Here is a 21,825-nt window from a genome sequence, read left to right on the forward strand (position 1 = left end):
CTTCACCTTTTCCTCATTTTGTTATGTTAAAGCCTTATTCCAAAATTGAATAAATTCTCCCCCCCCCCCCTCAAAATTCAACAATTACCCCATAATAACAATGTGAACATTTTTTGAAGATTTTTTTCAAATATATTAAAATTAAAAAAACTAAGAAATCACATGTACGTAGGCATTCACAGCCTTTGCTCAATACTTTGTTCATGCACCTTTGGTAGCAATTATAGCCTCAAGTCTTTTTGAATATGATGCCACAAGCTTGTCACACCTATATTTGGGCAGTTTTGCCCATTCCTCTTTGCACCCCCTCTCAAGCTCCATCAGGTTAGATGGGAAACGTCAGTGCACAGCCATTGTCAGATATCTCCAGAGATGTTCAATGGGATTCAAGTCTGCGCTCTGGCTGGGCCACTCAAGGACATTCATAGAGTTGTCCTGAAGCCAATCTGATATCTTGGATGTGTGAAAGATGAATTGTCACCCCAGTCTGAGGCCAAGAGCGCTCTAGAGCAGGTTTTTATCCAGGATGTCTCTGTACTTTGCATTATTCATCTTTCTCTATTCTGACTAGCCTCCCAGTTCCTGCCAGTGAAAAACTTCCCCACAGCATGATTCCATCACCACCATGCTTCACTGTAGGGATGATATTGGCCTGGTGATGAGTGGCCCCGGTTTCCCTCGTTAACATGCGACGGGATGTGTAATGAGAACACATCTCGTCACATGCCTCTGCTGCAGAAGAAATCATGTGATGGTCGCCGACCATCAAATGATTTCTCCTGCCTTCAGTGGAAACTGACTTTTATTTGCATGCGCCTGGACGAAGACGGTGAGGTGGCTGACGTCCTGTGATCAGCAGGCATCGGCCTACCCATGTACCCATGGGAACAGACAATGTTTTCTTGGGGACTCCCATAAAATGCTGGACAAACCCCATTCCCGCTTCCATCCGCCGCCGGTCAATGGCGCAGAGTCTGCACATGCGCACTCGCAGAACCCCCAAACATGGGAACAGGGGCCAAATTTGGCCCGTTGTGAGTGAACATGAATTGGGCCCAAGATCCATATGAGTGACTGATACATTTGAAAACTCTTTTATTAACAAATTAGAACTAATACATACTTTGTTTAAAACGTGAAAGGGGATTATGGTGCCATACACACGGATTCAGATTACCCCAGATCTATGTGGCCTTACCATCTTATGTGCATCTCTGAATCAGCTCTGCAGTCTTATAGATATCAGCTCTTATTTTTATTTACAACAACATAGGACTGCTTGAATTTCAGGACAATTAGATTAGCAAGTCATTCTATATACTATCTGATACATAATTACCAAAAACTATTCTTATATTGGGGGGTTATTCAGACCTGATAACTGATTTGCAATTTTGCAGAGCCCTGCGATCAGATAGTTGCTGCCCAGAGAGAGTGAAATCCTGCCCTGTGCAAGTCTGTGAATGACTTGCAAATGGATCACTGATTGGCTGCCAGCTGCAACTCACTCACCATCAAATGATTTTTCCAGTCTGTTCAGTCTGTGTAACTCTGACCCTTCCACAATTCTGCCACCGAGACAGGCTCACTGAGGAAGGAGCTGATGTCACACACCATCCCTGAAGACACGTGGGAAAGTCTGTTTTTTTCTGATACTCTCAGAAAATGGAAAGTTGCTGCCCATAAACGGCGGCTTTCTGTCAGTCAAGTTGGGAATGTGATTAGATTTTTCATAGTTATTTGTTGGTTTGGCCTGGCGCATGTCTACTGCGATCCATACACATGTGCAGTTGTTCGATAATCATCGTGGTTGGGATAGCAAGGAGTAGGAGGTCGGGTTTTAATGTTCATTTTACTTCATTGATGGAATATTAAAAACTTCCCTGTAGCGCCACCTATGGAATTCAGCTCTAGGGCCAGATGTATCAAGCTTCAAAAAGTGGAGAGTGATAAACAGCCAGCCAATCAGCTCCTACCTGACATTTTTCAAACCCAGCCTGTAACATAGCAGGTAGGAGCTGATTGGCTGGCAGTTTATCACTCTCCATTTTATCACTTTTGAAGCTTGATACATCTGGCCCCTAGTAACAAAAAAATGGAAATTTCACCAAAGTTTCAAGAAACACAGTATCAAAAAGAGTTGGAACGCACGCGTCATTTACGGTGCCACCGATGCATGTTCAGTGGTGCCCACGGCACATTCTATCAAAGTACTGTTACCCAGTGCCGGTGCAAGGCGCCCGAGCGCCCCAGGCGGGGGGGGGGGGGCGCCCCGGCACTCACCCGCTCCACGGGTATAATTATTCACCCTTCAGGAGGAGCTCGCGTCTAGCACAGCGGGCGGGAGGGAGATCTGGAGGTCTGGCTTAGCGGGCAGGAGGGAGGCCTCGCAGTTCAGTCCCGGCACATTGTGACTGACATCTTCCTCCACCCACATCATGTACAGCCACTCAGCCGGGCAGCGCTGAACACTTGGCTCACCCTCAGACGCTGCCCGGCTGAGCGGCTGTACGCGGTGCGGGTGGAGGAAAATGTCAGTTAACATGCATCGGGGTCCGGGACTGAACTGCACACAGCGCAGCGATTCCTCCCTCCTGCCCGCTAAGCCAGACCTCCAGCTCGCCCTGCTCCCAACTACCGCCCCCCAGTGGCCGGCGCCCTAGGCAAATGCCTAACACTGCCTTGTGGTGGCGCCGGCCCTGCTGTTACCTTTATATGTTTTTTGCTTCAAGATCAATTGCTCTGCTTTTTAAATAATTTAGGAAAGTTTTAGTGTTTATATTGAATTTTACTCTGAACCGATCCATCACTTCCGGCGGATGTCCCTCCAGCCGGAGGTGATCGAGAGCTTGTCTATCATCATTTACATCACATAAAAGGGCTCCATGGAGCTGGTGCCCTGAGCTTTTGATGAAGGACCTCATGGGTCTGAAAACGCTTTTAAGCTTTTAGGATACATCTCACTGGACCCCGTGGAGAACCTGGGTGAATCCTTGCTGTTGTTTCCATCTACCAGCCACCGGGAGGAGCCGGCATCCTACTTCTAGCAGTCAGCAAGTATTACCCTGGGCAATCACCGGCAATTCTTCACCTGTGTGGTGTTACTTGCTTTTATTGTTATGTTTTAAATGTGAGTGCATATCTGTAATAATTTCCTCTGTTTTTAAATATACAGTATTGCACCATCACATGTTATTTGAGTTACAGGAAATTGGAAGGAATATCGCATTTGTAACAAGAGGGATCCGTGCAGGACCGCAGTGTCCATTATACACTATTTATTTCACTATCATGTGAGTGGATCAATCATTAAACTCATTTAACTTCATAGCAAAGGTTACCCTTTTCTAAAAAAAATTAACTTTTTATATATTTGACATATAGTGACTTTAGAATTTTAAAATAATTACAAAGTTTACGTTTTTCTGTACTACATACACATATCTTTATTCTGAACAATTATTATGTGGTTCTTCCTACTGTATATTATTCTGAGGTGTATGACCCTTGTAGACTACAGTAGTTTTGATATAACAATGCAAATTAGGGACTGGATGATGATACATTATAATCCCGTAAACCTGTACACACCCATTTCTCTTGTACCAATTTAAAAAATAAAGTAATAATAAATATATGTATTTACTGTAACAGTTTATTACTGTAATTAGTAGCACACAGATAGTTTGCACAGGATTATGGTGACACACATGGTGAGCTCTGGTTCAGTTTCCACACAACTGAAGGTTTAGAAGACCTATAGCGAGTGAATTCTATAAACTATATTATCGCTTATTATTTACCAAATGTGATGCCAAAGAGGAACCTTCCAACCATAATCATCTCATGGGATCCTGCCATTTTACTCAACCCAAGACACAGACTGGCCATAACACCCAACAAGTGAGTAAATACATGAGATCGCCTCCTGGGGAGAGAGAGAGAATGGATGTTGTAAGGGGTCAGAGAGGCATTCAGAGTTTTTAAGAATTATATATAGGGGGAAATTTACTAAGATGGTAGTTCTATTTCACATTATTTATTTATTTACAGTTTCTTATATAGTGCAGCATATGCCGTTGCACTTTACAATAGGAAACAACAGTGATTAAACAAACTGGGTAGAAACAAACCGACATAGAGGTCGGAGGGCCCTGCTCGCAAGCTTACAATCTATAAGGATGATAGGAGGGATACATAAGGATAGAATTCCATATTTTTATTGTCTGATGGGGTCCCAGAGCAAAATAGTTTGAGGACCCCTGGTTTAGTCCATTAAAGAAGGAGTTTGCCTTTGTGAGTGAACCAGAATCCGGTCCTTACTCCAAAGTGCTGCAGATAGGGAGTCTTTGGATTACATTTGGAAACCCCCCTGGTACCGGGCTCATAGATTTCTGTTTACGGCTCTGGCAGGGTGACTTGGTTTGCTCACATCTATATAACTTTGCTCCCTATAATAGTCAATGTGCAGTGAGCTTTGGCAGTTTACAAATGCTGAGTATTGCTATTGTTGTTTGCTCTGATACCTTTCCAGTAGTAATGGAAGCTCCTGGCTGTAGGCCGATGTCAGTGACTCAGGATCATTCTGGCTTCTTTACTATAATGGGCTGTTAACTTTCTCCACCGTCCAACACTTTATTTATATCTACACACAAACACAACCACAGTGCAGGCAGAACCCCTACTACTGTCAGAGAAGGAGGAGTCCCTGCTTAAAGCTCACAGTTCAGTAATAGAGTCATACAGGATTACATTTTACCAGCATAGGTTTAATATATATTTACATATGCATACACAATTATATCCCTAGCTTTAGTGGGGTACCACACACTTTTGGGGTACCATACAAGCTTCCAGAACGTGCCTGCTTTGGGCAACTGCTCCACTTTATCTCTATCCAAGGCTTGATATATTTCCCGAGTATCAAAGAATTTCAGTTAAATAATATACTTACTTTCCAAACTTTCCGGTCAGGAATCCTGATACCAATGATCCCAAAAGTCCTCCAACGCTGTACACTGAAACGGCTGTGGACCAGAGAAGAGTAAGCGTTGCCTTGGGTACAGGTGATCCATACCGTCCTATCCAGGTCTGGTTGATGAAGTCTTTGACAAACTGCAGAAGATGTGAATTGAGGTGTTGTGGAAATACACAGAGAGAAGATTAATGTATACAATTTCAATTTTGTACAGTATATGTCACCCCTTTGGTAGAATAAGAAATAAGCACAGATTGGACAGATAAATCATTAGTGTGTACCCAGTTAAAGAGAGATGGGACATCAAGTAAAATAAGGATGTGGTCAGGCAAACGCGCGTCATGCAGATGACCGCAACACTGATGTAAATGTGTCAGTAGGCTTAAGTCTTGCAGGTGCTGGACCCATGGTGTAAAATACGCATTGTTTAAAATAATTGGCAGCATTGTGATAACTCCCACCTGTACTATATAAATTATTATTGAGAATCATGCAGTCTATTCTCAGTATAAATTAATTTACGGGCTTATCTCATTATTTCAGATTTGCAATTTGGCCAGAGCAAAAAAAAAAAAAGTGTTACTACCTGTTTTCAATGCCCCAATATACTGTATGGGCCCAAACCTGCTTCATACTGAATTTTGATTTTGCCTCCCCGGGAGAAGCCCAGAGAGGATAGCCGAATCTCCTGGTTGGGGGGCAGGGACAAGGCTGATGACTCAAAGCCCCGCCCCCAATCCATGCAGACACCGCGATTTGCTGGTCCGCAAGTAGGGGACTGGGTTAAAATTACACGAAATTACGTGATTTCGTAATTTCTTTCTGCGGCTCCAGGGTGGGGGGGGGGTAGCGGTGCTCTGGGGGGCATACGGGAGACTTGCCCACCTTCCTGGGGGGGAACCCAATTTTCGGGAGCCTCCCGGCCATTCCGGGAGGGTAGGCTTGTATGCCCTGCTTGCTAACAGGGTTAGATTGCTGGGTCAAGTTTTTTCTCAGTGACTCTTTTACGCTGAGGGGTGACCCGGCAATAACCCGGGTTATTTGGGCAGTGAAAAGAGGTATTCCACTGTCAAATCTCCAGAAGTAAACTCAGTGCACAAACTTCTGTTTTTTCATGGCATAAAACAGTACATAAGCCGTATGAGCAGAGAAGACACATCTTGTCACATATGTCCAACTCTACATTATGCCTCATTAAGTCATTAATACATATATGTTTTGTTTAAACAAAAAGCCATGATCCATATAATTTCTTTGTTGTATTCCAAATAGTTCTAGAAAATTACTAATTAACGCATGTTTATTTCATTCAACCTAACTGCAATTTATGAAAGGTTGAACTTAGGGGACCATTCTGCTTCACTAGCCCGTCCCGATGTTTTGGGGACTGCGCATGGTCTATTATGCGCATGTGCAACTCCCCTTTGTGAACGGCTTCAGCAACTTTCATAGTTGCCAAGCCATTTGAAAACATCACGGCAGGGGTGGACTGTGGTGAGGATTGCCCATGGGTATGCGGGGGGACGTCACATGGCCTCAGCAGCCAGTCCTGTCTTTGACTGGCCGCACGCAAATGAAACTCAGTTTTCACTTTTTATTTGCGAAGGCAGGAGAAATCATTTGATGGCTGATAACCATGGAATGGTTTCTCCTGCAGTGGAGGCATGCGAGGGCATGTGATCTTGTTACGTATCCCCTCGCATGGTACCGAGGGAAATTGGCGGTGGAAGGAGGGCGGGTATTCGGTGCGGCAGCATCTTTGGTGTTGGGTGTTCACAGTTTACTGAGCATACTAGAATCAGGGCCTTAATTTGCATGTATCCTTTTAGATAAGCATAAGACATTTTAGGGCTGATTTTTGTGTCCAAAATACAGTATGTATGTCAACTGGAAATATATAGAACCCATGTAATGTGTTACACTTGCCCAATTGTAGAAGAAATTTTCAGCTTACGAAGGATGATGAGCTGATCACTGATACATTATAGCCAAATGGCAATCCATTACAAAGGCCTAGGACAATAATTAATGAAAGCAGCCTCCAATGACGGACCTGGGAGAATACAAACAAAGATATTTGATCATAATCTAGTAAATGAAATGACCACTAAACTGAATGCACAAGCTGCTTCTTCCTATCAGAAAAGGTAATACAAGTATCATACTAACACCTTAGCTTTTTATTTGTATAAATATGCCTAATTGTCTGTGTCATGCAGTGGTGGCTCTTACCTTATAGAGAGAGGTTGGGATGCCGGCTGCTATTCCTTTAGGGAAGCAGTTGTTGCATCCAGGAATAATGCCCACATAACCTGGCTTCTAGGACTGCATCAGCTGCAGCTCCAAGAAGCCAGTTATCACTGGCATACTCAACATAGAAATGGCTTCCAATTTGAAGCACTTTCTATTAAATGTTCACGTTCGACTGTCAGTCCCCAGGACTATAGGGACTGGGAGCTGAGTCTGGCCTGGGTACTTTTTGAGGGCATATCCAAATTGCGGGAGGCCTGGGAGCACCTCTTTAGGAAAAAGATAGATACAAATTAATTTGCAGCCCCCAAAAGAGCAAAACTGGAGTTATTGCTCCACTTAACACAGGCAGTAGCCTCCCTAGCACCGCTGCAGCTTAGAGGCTGCTGCTGATAAGAGGGGAGCGAAGGGTAGGGGCAGTACCAGACCTGAGCTCATCCAACAAGCCTTTGGGTACTCTTTACCTAGAACGGCGCCAGCGATTGAAATCGCGGTCGTCGGGGGTAAAAATCGCGGTCATCGCGGGCATCGCGGGTAAATCGGGATGGCCGCGATGCCCGCGATGACCGCGATTTTCCCATAGGGAACAATGTTAAAACGGCAGATTGACCGCGATTTTACTGTTAAATGGCTCAATGGACCCGATTTGGGGCCAAATAGGGCAAATTAACCCTTAAATGTCCCCCTCAATTTTTAACGCCACCCCACGATCCACGCGAACCCGAAGCGTGGCGAGCGCAGCGAGCCCGCGAGGGGCGGCGGTACGCGTCCTCCGACCTTTTCATGCCCTACTATCCACTAGGGCGTGTAGTGAGAATATAATAGTGTGGCGAGCGCAGCGAGCCCCGCGAGGGGACGCGGATACCTTCACAGGTAGACGCGTCCCCTCGCGGGCTTCACAGGTGTCCGCCTCGCCACGGACACCTGTGAAGCCCGCGAGGGGACGCGCATAACTGTGAAGGTATCCGCGTCCCCTCGCGGGGCTCGCTGCGCTCGCCACGCTTCGGGCTCGGTGGCTCGCTGCGCTCGCCACACTATTATATTCTCACACCACGCCCTAGTGTATAGTAGGGCATGAAAAGGTCGGAGGACGCGTACCGCCGCCCCTCGCGGGCTCGCTGCGCTCGCCACGCTTCGGGTTGGCGTGGATCGTGGGGTGGCGTTAAAAATTTGGTGTGACATTTAAGGGTTAATGGGCTCTGTGGCCCATTTAACATTGATTCCTATGGCCAAATCGGGTGGATTGAGCCATTTAACAGTAAAATCGGGTCCATCGCGGCTTTTAACATTGATTCCTATGGGAAATCGGGAGCATCGCGTCGCGGGCATCGCGGGTACATTTATGGCCGGCCGCGACGCGACCGACACGATTTCCATGTTTAACATTGGTTTCAATGGGAAATCGCGGGCATCGCGTCGGTCGCGTCGCGGCCATACATAAATGTACCCGCGATGCCCGCGACGGGCGCCGTTCTAGGTAAAGAGTACCAGCCTTTGTTATTAGTACCCACTCTTTTCCCCACACACTCTGTGGCCCTGCTAGTCCCAGGGTTCTAGGGCAGAGCTGGCCCTAACCATTTGGTTCCATAGATTGATGACCCCAGCAGATAATCCCAGGCTTGTTGTTGCTACACACTTGTATCTTGGTGACCATTATCATTAGTCCAAAGACCAGGTCCCTTCTTATCAATGTTGATGTTGGCGTCCACCTGGGCCCATAGCATTGTCCTATTCTCCTGGTTCCCCATTCTCCACAGGTCTTACCGTCCCCACATAGCAGTGTCATTGTCATTGAGCCCTCACTTCCCATGTGTCTACAAGCTTCCACCCAAAGCAGTGCCATAAGCCCACTTAGCACCCACTCCCACTGTGTGTCTCTCTCTCCTCCCATAGCAGTGTAATTAGCCCCCCTGAGCCCCACTTTCCATTTCAGAAACAAATGCAGGAGTTACAGCTGTGTGTTTCTGCATTGCACACATATACGTTGGAAACCACACACATGAACATTGCATAACATCCTAGGGAATATATATTGTGAAGGTCATACGGCAGTACGGATGGTGTAACGGTTAGCATTACTGCCTCACAGCACTGAGGTCATGGGTTCAATTCCCACCATGGCCCTAACTGTGCAGAGTTTGTATATTCTCCGTGTGCTTGCATGGGTTTCTTCCGAGTATACTGGTTTCCTCCCAGGTATACTGGTAGGCTAATGGGCTCCCAACAATATAACCTTTGAATGTCTGTGCGTGCGTGTACATGTGGTAGGAAATATAGATTGTAAGCACCACTGGGGCAGGGACTGATGTGAATATTCAAATATTATCTATAAAGAACTGTGGAATATGTGTGCGCTATATAAGAAACTGTTAACAAATAAACAAATAAATAAAGGTCACAGTCATTGTAAGGTTCTCCAGTTTCCCTTTTTTTCTCACCATGAAGTGATGTGTAGCATAACAGACATTAAACATGTCCCTGCTTAAAGTCATATGATCAATCTGTCTCTACAAGTGATTGTAACCCACCTAAAGGGCAACTTAACCTTAAATACAAGTTTTTATATGTACTCTGAGATCTTTCCAAACGTATTTGTAATTGTTATTCTGCTAAGTGCTAGCAACTGGAACCTTGGCGACAACACAAAACCTAGAGCATTATAATCTGCAGACACGTTTCTCAGAAAATGTATTTTTATTTTCCAGATTACAAAAATGTATTGTATAGAATTCCTATCAGCTCTATAAGACTGAATGCAGTGTTCTCATATATGGTTGTACTAGACACACACAATGGCGTTTATGTAATAGGGTGCAATTTCTGTGAACTAGAGTGATCTCTGTGATTAAGGCAGTAAGAACACCCAGGTTGGTTTTACTTTTAGATCTTTCAGACTTAAAACTGCCGCCTTAATTCATTGAAATTACATTCTCATCTCTCCTATATCCCAATGAGTGATTTGATCATGAAGTGTGGCTGTTTTAACTAAATTGTTCCAACATTTCTTACTTGACCAGAAAATCACGTGCAGCTAATCTAACTGAAAAGCAGAAGAATTCAGAAACTGCTAATATACAGTAATGAGCCCATAGCTAATAAAATAAAGGCTGATACTATGCATTAAATATACTACAGCTTCTAAAAATGAAGCAAGGTCATGTTGCCCATAGCAACCAATTAGATCCTGTCTATCATTTCTCTATGGCATCCTAGAAAATTATAGACAAAATCTGGTTGGTTGCTATTGGCAACATCATCTCTTTTCATTTAAGAAGCTTAGTAAATTTAGCCCTGCGTATCTAGTTGCTGGAGGAGGAATTATTTTATTAAGCTTTCTCGCTTATAAAAAATATATATATTTTCAATAAAATAAGCAAAAATCATGAAATATTAATGGAGATATCCCCACAGGCATGGCCACTGTACTCACCAGTTCCAAGAGAATCCCAGCCATGTCATGGATTAATTGAAGACAGAAGGTCCTGTAACGTGGGTAAACGTATGTGTAGTAATAATGTGACCATAGGCTTCAGCAGAGCGGAGCGAAAGGTCATCTTTGTTTTGTGGTGTTTGATTTGGATTGATGATTGATGAGTCCACCATGAGGCGATGATAATGTTACACTGAGCAACAATATGAGAAACCATTCGCATGAGCACATGAACTTGCACATGACATGGAATATAAAACCATCACTCATACATCATGGGAGAGTATTGGCTATCATTGGTGGATGCAGGTCGCCAAACTATTTACAAATACATTTCAATTTTATTATTAAAGCAAGCAAGAATATTTGTCACATCAATGACAAACATAAATAAAATATATTGTATATAAAATATATTATTTTAACACGCCAGTCACAAAATATATAAAATTGTGTTTTTGGCATTTTGTAATATTTGGCAAAGAAATAATGGCATAAACCATAAGTTCCAAGCATATTAGAATCACACAAAGAAAGAAAGAAAGAAACAAACAAAAAACATGCTCGCCCCAAAGGGGCTGCCGGACTCCCTATTGCAATCCATTTAATCTATATTCCTCCTCAAGTACAGTAGTAGTAAAGAGAGATTAAAATGCATTTCAGCAGGTTGTCCAGCAGGCAAAGTTCATTTGCTTGATATATTAAAGGTAGGAAAAAAACTGATAAAAATATAAATAAATTAACATTTTTTGCAATCCAAAAGCCTATGGTCACATTATGCTTTTGGATGTCATCTATTAATGCTGTTATATTTTATTAAATGCATCTTAGTAATTTTGCAAGGGCATTATAAGCCATTGAACTAGTATACGGTGAAGCAAAAACCAGCAAGGACTTTGGGAAGTTGGTGAAATTGCCGGATATAACCCATTTGATGTATAGTGGGGAGAACATGGTAACAAGCTCTATACAAAAAAATATGCAATATTATAGAAAACACGTTTCTAAATGTGAAAATAAATATTTTATTATGTGATTTTGTACTTATAGTGGTCCTTACATTTATCGTCAGCCATTTAAACCCACCTACTTAATGTATTCTTTTCTTCACAGTATTGCAAGCCATTATTTCACATGCAATGGTTCCTACAGTATTATAAATATTGTAAGACTTCTGTAGGTAGAGATCATCATATAACAAAGTAGAGAGTACTTTTACATTGTTCAGTTAAACAGCTTCAGCAAGTAATGTCCAGTATCAGCTTATAGATGTGTTCATCACCCTTTATCTTTCTATAAAAAGTTATTCTATGTACACTTTATTAAACCACAGCGCTCCAAGCTAAAGTCTGGTACAGGTGAACTTGTTCTTCTTATCTCTGAAGTTAAGCTGGTTAAAGGATTCCAGAATCTCCATTATGCTTCGGTCCTTGGTTTCTGGCAACATCCAGAAACTAAATACAGCCATGGAGATACAGTAGACCAAGAAAAAAATGAAGCAAAACGTCCCCAATGTCTCCTATTGGAAAACAAAAACGAAGCATGTTCAGTTCAGTTTACATGCACTGCACTGAACCTAGTGGAGCAAACCCTTTCATGGGCTGAACCAATACTGATAATAAGATAATTGACTGACAGTATTCTCCAAAATATTGGTCCCTTCAGTGGCTTAACTAGAACATGTTATATATTTTTTTTAACCTAAATTCTTGTTGCCAGAGGTTTCATGCTCATTGACTGAAGTTACATGCTCAATGACAGGAGTTACAATACACGCTCATTGATAGGAGTTACATGCTCATTTCCAGGGGTTTCATGCTCGCTGATAGGAGTAACAAGCTTGTTGCTAGGAGTTTCTTGTTCATTGCCAGTAGTTTTTCTGCTTGTTACCAGAGGGTTACATACCCATTGCCAGGGAGGTACATGCCCATTGCCAGGGTTGCATTCTAGTTGCCAGGGACAATATATATCTATATCTACATATATCTACCGAAAATCCAGAATTTCCAAGTAGCGATATATGCTATCCAGTAAAACCTCTAGCATCTATCCATCTGTAGAGTAGGTCCTCTAGCATCAGCCTCCTCCAAGGCGGTGGCCATTTTTGAAGGAACATCTTCAGCAGATTCCATATGGTCAGCCAGATCCACTGGAATCAGCAGAGACCATGCGCCCCCAGACAGTGGCATAACTATCGTCCCGCAGCCCCCAATGTGGCGGGGAGACGCTGAGGGTATGTGGGCGCCGGGGGGGCTACGGGACTATTATTACTCACTGGATGCCTTCTGCCGCCGGCGCTTTTATGTGCACCGGGTCCCAGCTCTCCCGGCTACCGCAGCGCTGCTAATAGAAAAGGTGACACATGGCTGCCCCCATACCTCAGACAGTTTTTCGTCTGCGGTATGGGGGCAGCCATTTTCCTTGTGTCACTTTTCATTAGCAGCAGTAAACAGGAGAGCCGGGACCCGGCGCAGATGGATGTGGCCCGAGGTAACACACACACATACACACACACACATACACCCCCCCCCCCCCCCCCGGCTCTCCTCTGCTTGTGTTTTTTTACCCGGGGGGCGCCCCCCTGCATTGTCGGCAGGGGGGCGCAGAATTACTAGTTACGCCACTGCCCCCAGAGTGACGGCTCCCCCAAGCCACTGCTTGGGCTGCAGTGCCATTGTTACGCCACTGGGTCCAGTCCATAAAATGGCTGATTCTACTGTGTGTCATGTAGTCTTTGCACCATTGCTCAAATAAATTTCCCTTTATTCAAAAGTGATTCTTTTAAAATAAATTAGATAAGATAAAGATACATGTACTACTTCTCAGTATTTTATACTAGTACAGCGGTTCCCAACCTTTTTTCTCTCCCGTACCCGGTGAGCAGTATGTGTGTCCTTATGCGTGTCTTTATATTATGGAGTTGCTTAGGAGTAGTGCGCGCTCAGGAGTCAGGTGTCTCTGTGTCTAACTGCTGGTTGTGTACTGTTTCCGAGGTTCCTGCCAACGCCTGTAGGATTATTGCCACTGCTTCCTACAGCTGGATCAGCACGGGGTAGATGAACGCTGATGTTTGAGGGCAGCACAGGTAGCTCCCAGTGGATTGCTGGTCGGGCAAAAGCACACGGAGACAGTGGCGGAACTCCCGGAGGCAATGGAGTCATCTGGCGCCGGGTGCCCGGCTTAAAGGGGGCACAGGCTCCATTGCCTCCGATGTTCCGATGCCTAATCACGTGCTGCAGTTATCTTATGAAGCGGCCGGGTGCGAGTGCCCCCCCCGCGCCGGGTGCGAGTGCCCCCCCGCCGGGTGCGAGTGCTCCCCCTCCCCCCCATGTGCGCGACGGCGCATCACCGCTCAGTGTCACCTTCCTGCTGGCTGCTCACCTCTACGGAAGTCCCCTGACATCCGCCGGCGCCTGAGTGAGCAAGCCAGTCTCAATGACGAAGAGCCGGGAGCTGGGACACTGAAGCGACAAGAGCTGCTGCCGGGCGATGGTGAGAGAGTGACTGACAGTCACTGAAGATAGCAGGGTGGTAGGCGCTGCAGCAGCAGTGACGGTGAGAGATAATTTAGTAAAAGCCTGGCCAGCACTCTGCAGTTAGAATATCCTGTTGGAAAATACATATTATATATATATATATATATATATATATATATATATATATATATATATATTATGTGTGTATATATATATATATATATATATATATAATGTGTGTGTGTATATATATATATATTATATAGATATAGATATATAGATATACATATAGATATATATATATATATATATAGATATATATATATATATACAGCGGTGTAGCTAGGTGCCATGGTGCCCGGAGCAGGGGCATATTTCGCGCCCCCCCCCGGTAATGAATTGGGGGCGTGGCTAACATGTGTTGGCATGTTACATTTGAAAAGAAAAAACTTAAAAAATAAGACACTATATAAGACACTAACGGAACCTGCTGCGCTATGTAAGACGCTGTAACGGAATGTGCTGCGCTATATAAGACACTGTAACGGAATCTGCTGCACTATATTAGACACTGTAACGGAATCTGCTGCGCTATATAATACCCTGTAATGGAATCTGCTGCGCTATATAAGACAGTGTAACAGAATCTGCTGCGCTATATAAGACCCTGTAGCGGAATCTGCTCCGCTATATAAGACACTGTAACGGAATCTGCTGCGCTATGTAAGACACTGTAACGGAATCTGCTGCGCTATATAAGACCCTGTAACGGAATCTGCTGCGCTATATAAGACAGTGTAACGGAATCTGCTGCGCTATATAAGACCCTGTAGCGGAATCTGCTCCGCTATATAAGACACTGTAACGGAATCTGCTGCGCTATATAAGACAGTGTAATGGAATCTGCTGCGCTATATAAGACAGTGTAACGGAATCTGCTGCGCTATATAAGACACTGTAACAGAATCTGCTGCGCTATATAAGACAGTGTAACGGAATCTGCTGCGCTATATAAGACGCTGTAACGGAATCTGCTGCGCTATATAAGACGCTGTAACGGAATCTGCTGCGCTATATAAGACACTGTAACGGAATCTGCTGCGGTATATAAGACACTGTAACGGAATCTGCTGCGCTATATAACACACTAACGGAATCTGCTGCGCTATATAAGACACTGACGGAATCTGATGCACTATAAAAGATGCTGACAGCTGTAAATAAATATACCTGGGGTGACAGCAGCAGCCAGAGAGATTCACCACCCCCTCCCCCCCTCCCCCCTCCCCCCTCCCCTCCCCCGGGCCCCACGAATCCCCCAAACTACAAGTTTATTACTAAGTTTTTTTAAATCATTAGTTAGCTTTAAAAAAAAATAAAAGAAATCCACCTTGAAAACCTTCTGCTCCAGGCAACAGCAAGCGTTTGTGAAGGTTGTTGAGTGTTGACTGACGCTGCTGTAGCCAGGGAGGAGGGAGTGAGCCAGGTGACAGATGACTGGTTCTGGGAGGAGTCGAGTGCTGCTGCGCTGCCCGGAAGCCGGACCGAGCAGCAGCAGCAATTTAGACAGGACAGAGCGAGGACTGGAGTCACCCGCCCGGACGGAGGGAACGCCGGGCGAGCAGGGCAGAAGGCGGGCGCCGGGCAGGGTAGCTGCCGCGCACGCTGCCCGCTGCTACCACTATTTAGTATGATCCTTGCAGGGATCATTTGCGGACGGGGGGGCGGGCCGGCGGCGCCATTCAACCAATAGCCGCCCGGAGCATGAGCTCCGGTGGCTCCGCCCTCCCTACGCCTCTGTATATATATAGATAGATAGATATATATAGATCCTTTTATCCAGACACGTGGGATCAAGAAAAAGACCGCAAATCCAAAATAATATATATATTTCCCGATGAAGGGTAAACTCTCTCAGAACGTCATCAGGAAGTTACTGTGCAACAAATAAATAGTGTCTTTCCCTTGTGAGTCCTCCCCGGCGTCTGTTGCTGCCCTCAGCCCCACCTCCTCCTTGGGCAGTCCCAGGATTCTGTTTCAGGCAGAAGTGACGTCAGCATGCTCGGCTGCATAGCTGCAGCAACGCTATTAACAAACACAAACCGGAAGTGGACTCCCGCGACTGGCGATGGATGAAGTGGAGCTGCCGGCGATATGGCTGTGGCAGACGCCGAGGAGACATCATGTGGGTAAGACACTATTTATTTCACTTGTATTTGTTGCACAGCATCTTGATGAAGGGTGAACTCCCCAAACTGTTGATGTCACTTTGAATACACATTTTTCACTTTTTTACCAACTTTTCAAAGTCTCTGAGTGTCACCTCTTTCATTGAAGCCACATATCCCCTTATCGCTGCTGTGGCTGACTCCCCCTCCTAACAGGACCATAAATGTCACACTTTCTTTATTTTAAACATAATTTCCATAACATACATATATAAATATATGTATGCATGTATGTAAGGTGCTTTGTATGTGTGTGTGTGTGTGTGTGTGGGGGGGGGGGCATCAATATTCATCTTGCCTCCGGGCAACTGGGATGAACTTACACCACTGCGCAGAGACATTGATGACATTGCAGACGGAACCGGAACTGACACAATGTGGTCTCCACGGCAATGGAAAACTTCCGCCAGCGGCAGACTTCTTCCGCCACTACCAATATTATTTTCAAATACCCCCAACTGGCCTGCAGAGTATCCCCAAGTGTACACATACCCCAGTTTGGAAACCACTTCGCTAGCATAAAGTATGAACATTTACAAGTAATATACATACATACATAACAAGTTTAACAACTTATGTTTATATTTCTTCAATCCCTACAGAAGATCTAAGCCTTTTACCACAAACTAGATTCCATTGTGCAAATATAAATATTGGTTCTACCAAGTATTACTGTATGGCTGTGGGCATTACTATCAACATTTACACTAAGTTTCAAATAAACTCATATAACGCTCAAGATGTAATGAAATAATTACAATAACTTGAACATTTTTAAATTATGTTTAAAAACAACTTGGTTTGCATCACTGTATGTTGCTATATCTCCGCTCCATATAGTAATTTAAAATAAACAGCCTTAGTGAATGCTACAGGCAGTAATAGCTAAGGGACATTAAGATGCTCAAGAATTTTAGAATATTAACTTTAATTAGAAACTCATTTTACTAGTCTTCAGAAACACACAGCTCCTTCATCAAAATATTACAAGCTCTGCTTAAAAATCATAGTTAATAAAAATCCTAGGTTTAAGATATATATATATATATACACACATATATATATAGATATATATATATATATATAGATATAGAGAGCGCTATATAAGAACCTCCACCTTCGTGTGTTATATATATATATATATATATATAGATATAGAGAGCGCTATATAAGAACCTCCACCTTCGTGTGTTATATATATATATATATATATATAGATATAGAGAGCGCTATATAAGAACCTCCACCTTCGTGTGTTATTCAACAGTGGGTACGGATTCTTACAATTTGTAAAATGATTTTATTAAAACATGGATTGGCATAGTCGATGTCAGGCATTATTAACAGTACTAATGGTACATTGGTAATACAAAGATTTCTGGTGAGTCGAGACCCACCAGAAATCTTTGTATCACCAATGTACCATTAGTTATTCTAACATTAGAATAACACACGAAGGTGGAGGTTCTTATATAGCGCTCTCTATATCTATTTCTTGTGCACATATCCATTGATGTTGTCCTCCACTAACAGGGAGGTCTTATAGAGTAGCTGCTGACAATAGCGCAAACGAAGGTCTTTTTCCCATATATATATATACTGTATATAGTGAGAAAAAAAGCTATAGCGTGGTAAAGCAACTTGGATAATTCAGACCACGTTTGCTGAGGGAACAGTGTCTAAATCCAGTCAGTACAAACTTCAGCTACTGTAACTATTGCTTCAGAATGCACACAGACCTTTGAAACTATGCAGATACTAGTAATGTGGACAGTGATATGGGGAAAGCAACTGTCTTTAAACAGGAAAATGCAGCAATGACTTCTGCACAGATAGAGCTGTCTATACTGTATGTCAACGTTGGTACTTATTTGCTGCAATCTTTTCAGGGCTTAGGAGGTTCCAATTGCAAGATCATTTAATAGTGATAGGGTTTAAACAATATTCATTAAGCAGCCCATACACAATCCGTTTAACGGATCCGTTTGGGACTTAATTAGCACACATCGGATCGGATCCCTAGTGCATGCAGTGTGCATGCACTGCGATCCGATCCGATGTGTACCTAGTACAAAAAGTATGTGCAGCACATACTTTTTGTACCGTACTATGTGATGCGCGGGAGCGCGCATCGCATAGTACAGAACGGAGCCATACACAACGGACCGTATGTGGGCTCCTTTAGTTTGTTAACATTGTAAAGTGGATATAATTATTTACATTTTGTACACTTTGCATTTCATGTTGGAACAAATATATTAAATTTGTTAGAAATAGTGTTTGCTTATGAATAACCTAAAATTCTTACAGTAGGGAATCACTTTCACATAAGTACTCCAGTATAATAAAAAAAATCCTGAGAAAGTGTATAATTAATATTTATGCAATACATCTTGAACGTCATGTGACGTGACATTTATATAGGAGTTTCACATGGTCACTTGCTGTATACTGTATGTTTGGTTTGGTGGCCCTGATGAAAATATTACAAGTAGGAGATGTACATTGCAAAGTACATAAGTACATTGCAGCTCACTATAAGTAAGTTAAACGCATTTTTCTGGAAAAGTAATCTTGTGACTTTGACGAAGTAGCTTGTGAATCGCACTTCCGTTACACTTTATTTCTATTAGGAATGTTAAGTGGAAGATATCACATCATATCTACATTGTACAATCTATGGAAAGTGCAGGAAAATGTGGACAAATCATTCTATAGCCCCAAAAAGTGGTAAAGCCAAAAGACTCTTAATGGCCCCAAGGAAAGTATTGGAAGCAGAAATTGACTAGAAATTGTGAGCTCCCTTGTCCTAAATGTTTTTTCTACCTACATGCTCATTGCCAAGGATTTCATGCTCATTGCTAGGGGTTACTTGTTCATTGCCAGGGGTTACATGCTCATTGGCAGGGGGTTAAATGCAAGAGTTCCCAGAATCTGGTACTTCCGTGTAATGCTGAACCCGCTGAACTCCCCTGACAGAAGCTACAGTATCTTAAGTTAATTAAATTGTGTTTATAGCTCATCCTTAGGGTTAGTTATTTGGTGATGGACAGGATTCACTTCGGTTTGTCCACACTTTGGTTATCACATTGACCCTAAATAACTTAAATTTGGACCACCAATCCAGGGCACCCTGCAAGTCCCCCAAGGCACCCCAGGGTGCCACGGTACACAGTTTGGGAACCACTGGTTTAAGGTATATTGTGATACATCAAAGTGTTATGTTACTCTTAACGGTAAGTTCAAAACCCCTCATCAATTAAACAACCAACATAATTTAATCTTTTTAAAGAACATGACATAACAAAATGACATGTCTTTACTGACCATATTTTAACATATAATTACCTCTACTTAATAGCATTTATTAGGAATTGTGTCCTAGGGGTACTGCATCAGGTCAAGACATATTTGTCTTAAAGTAAGTTTTCCTACTTTTTACCTCATACTTGCCTACTTTAGATTTCACCTCTCCGGGAGAAGCAACACGTCAGGGGGCAAGGCTGACATCACTTGGCCCCGCCCCCATGCCAGAAAACGCTGTGGTTCGTGGGCCGTGGAGGGGGTGGGGCTTAAATGACATGAAATGCAGCGATCGTGTCATGTAAGTCCCGCCCCCTCACCGCGGAGCTACGATTTATGGTAATTAAACCAGCGTGCAAGGGGGGAGTGGGGCTATCACCAGAAAGTGGGATTGCTCAGCAATATATTGCTCTGTGGCTCCTGTTCATCAGCGACCAGAGATGGTCGCTGATGAAAAAAGAAACTGCCGGGGGGAGCCCGGCAGTGGAAATCAGCTGGTCGCAGGAGCATGTTCCTGCGACCAGCGATCACTGCAGGGGTAAAAACGGGAGCGCACACCCGGCGATATATCGCTGATGCACACTCCCATCGCGGGCAATATGGTCGCTCAGCGACCATATTTCCCGCAATATTACACAAAATCGCCCCCGTGTGTACGCACCTTTACAGCAGAATTGAATAGCAGTCGTGGGTTTTAACTTTTAACCAAGTATAAAGCATTTTTCAGCCAGCTTGCAGCTAATTCAACATATACTGGCAGAAATAAAAATGATTAGTTTTTTTTTATTTAAATAGAACCACTGAATAAGCAACATGATGATGATTGGTGAAAACTACTAGGTGAATAGCTGAAATCCAATATCACAGACATCTACTGCAGAGCTTTCCAAACTTTGCCAATGCAGTCCAGGTTTTAAGGATGTTCAATGTTCATGCTTGAGTCCAGATGAGTAAATCAAATTGATTGAGGTACTACTTGATCACAAAGGCTCAAACATGGATATCACTTTAAACCTGGACAGTAAATGCAGAGTTCGGCAATTATAGTTTACACATCAGCTGGAAGAGCACAGTACATTTCCACGTCACACATATGCGCTTATATACTGTAGCTCATACCTCAATGAAAGGGAAAGCCAGACCTATTACAAATAATCCAAACCAAATGAGGGCTCCAGATAATGTATAGGCAGCTGGTCTGTAAGACTGTACAAACAATTCCGTGGGAAGAACACAAGTCACTCCGCCTACACAGTATACAATAAACATGGGGCCACAGAATTAATCACAGCAGTTTAGTAACACAGTGGCAACTCACGTGCAGATTAGTATAACAGAGAAAAACTGCTGCTATATTACATGCATTAGTAATCTATACTATTAAATTACAGGTTGCAATTCTATAGGTTGCAATACACTGTGCACATATTCACATATCAATTTATAGGTAAAAATGTAAAATGTTGACTTCTAATAAATATCGTACTAGCAATATTTTATGTATGGATAAATTGTACTAATCAATGGTACTTGGCCAAAATTATTCGATTATAGTTTTTTTACAGAAATTTTTTTTTTGTCTATGTCACAGTAAAGTAATTTGGATAATAATAGATACTTTACTGACCAGGTCCCAAGCCATAGCTCAAGGTAAAGATGAAGATCAACATACAAGAAGCATATGGAAGCCAAAAGTATACGTCCTGCAGAAAAACAAAGGATGGGCTGTAAATCCACTATGTGAAACCGTATCTGCCATATCATTTAAAGTTCACAATTTTCTTACCACCCATTGAAAATGCATCTGAGACGTTCCCAATTTCCTGAATTATAGTATATTAATGTGAATTCGGACTAGGGGCCTAATTCAGTTCAGGTGTAGTTTTGTGAAGATTTGCAAAACTACAACTGCCATCGGTAGCATGCCGGTTCCCTCCCTGTGATACAACCGCAAGATATTGCTATTGTGCCAGCACCTTGCTAAATAGCGAAGCACTCACACATTAAGAGCAGCTGCTGTGGTTCATACTGCAAACAGTCCAGACACACCTGTATTCTTCAGACCACGGCCCCGGAACACTGCCCAAACCTCAATGTGACTGCAGATTCAGGGCTCACGCATGCACGCTTCAGCATGCACAGACTGACAAAAATTGCTGA

General features: G+C 43.3%; 1 protein-coding gene across 1 annotated transcript in view; it reads right to left on the reverse strand.

Moving 5' to 3' along the window:
• LOC146007059 (uncharacterized) overlaps positions 1-21,825 on the reverse strand; it is a 53,574-nt gene that overhangs the window by 17,074 nt on the left and 14,675 nt on the right. Inside the window, exons 9-15 of the mRNA XM_083145451.1 lie at positions 21,293-21,368; positions 20,785-20,912; positions 12,002-12,177; positions 10,659-10,755; positions 6,933-7,031; positions 4,955-5,115; positions 3,804-3,928 (exon numbers count right to left, since the gene is read on the reverse strand). Of these exons, the coding sequence (XP_083001577.1) occupies positions 3,804-3,928; positions 4,955-5,115; positions 6,933-7,031; positions 10,659-10,755; positions 12,002-12,177; positions 20,785-20,912; positions 21,293-21,368 (862 nt within the window). The remainder of the gene's footprint in view (positions 1-3,803; positions 3,929-4,954; positions 5,116-6,932; positions 7,032-10,658; positions 10,756-12,001; positions 12,178-20,784; positions 20,913-21,292; positions 21,369-21,825) is intronic.

The sequence above is a fragment of the Crinia signifera genome, chromosome 1 (assembly GCF_055691185.1).
Source record: "Crinia signifera chromosome 1, ASM5569118v1, whole genome shotgun sequence".
In the NCBI taxonomy this organism is placed as follows: domain Eukaryota; kingdom Metazoa; phylum Chordata; class Amphibia; order Anura; family Myobatrachidae; genus Crinia; species Crinia signifera.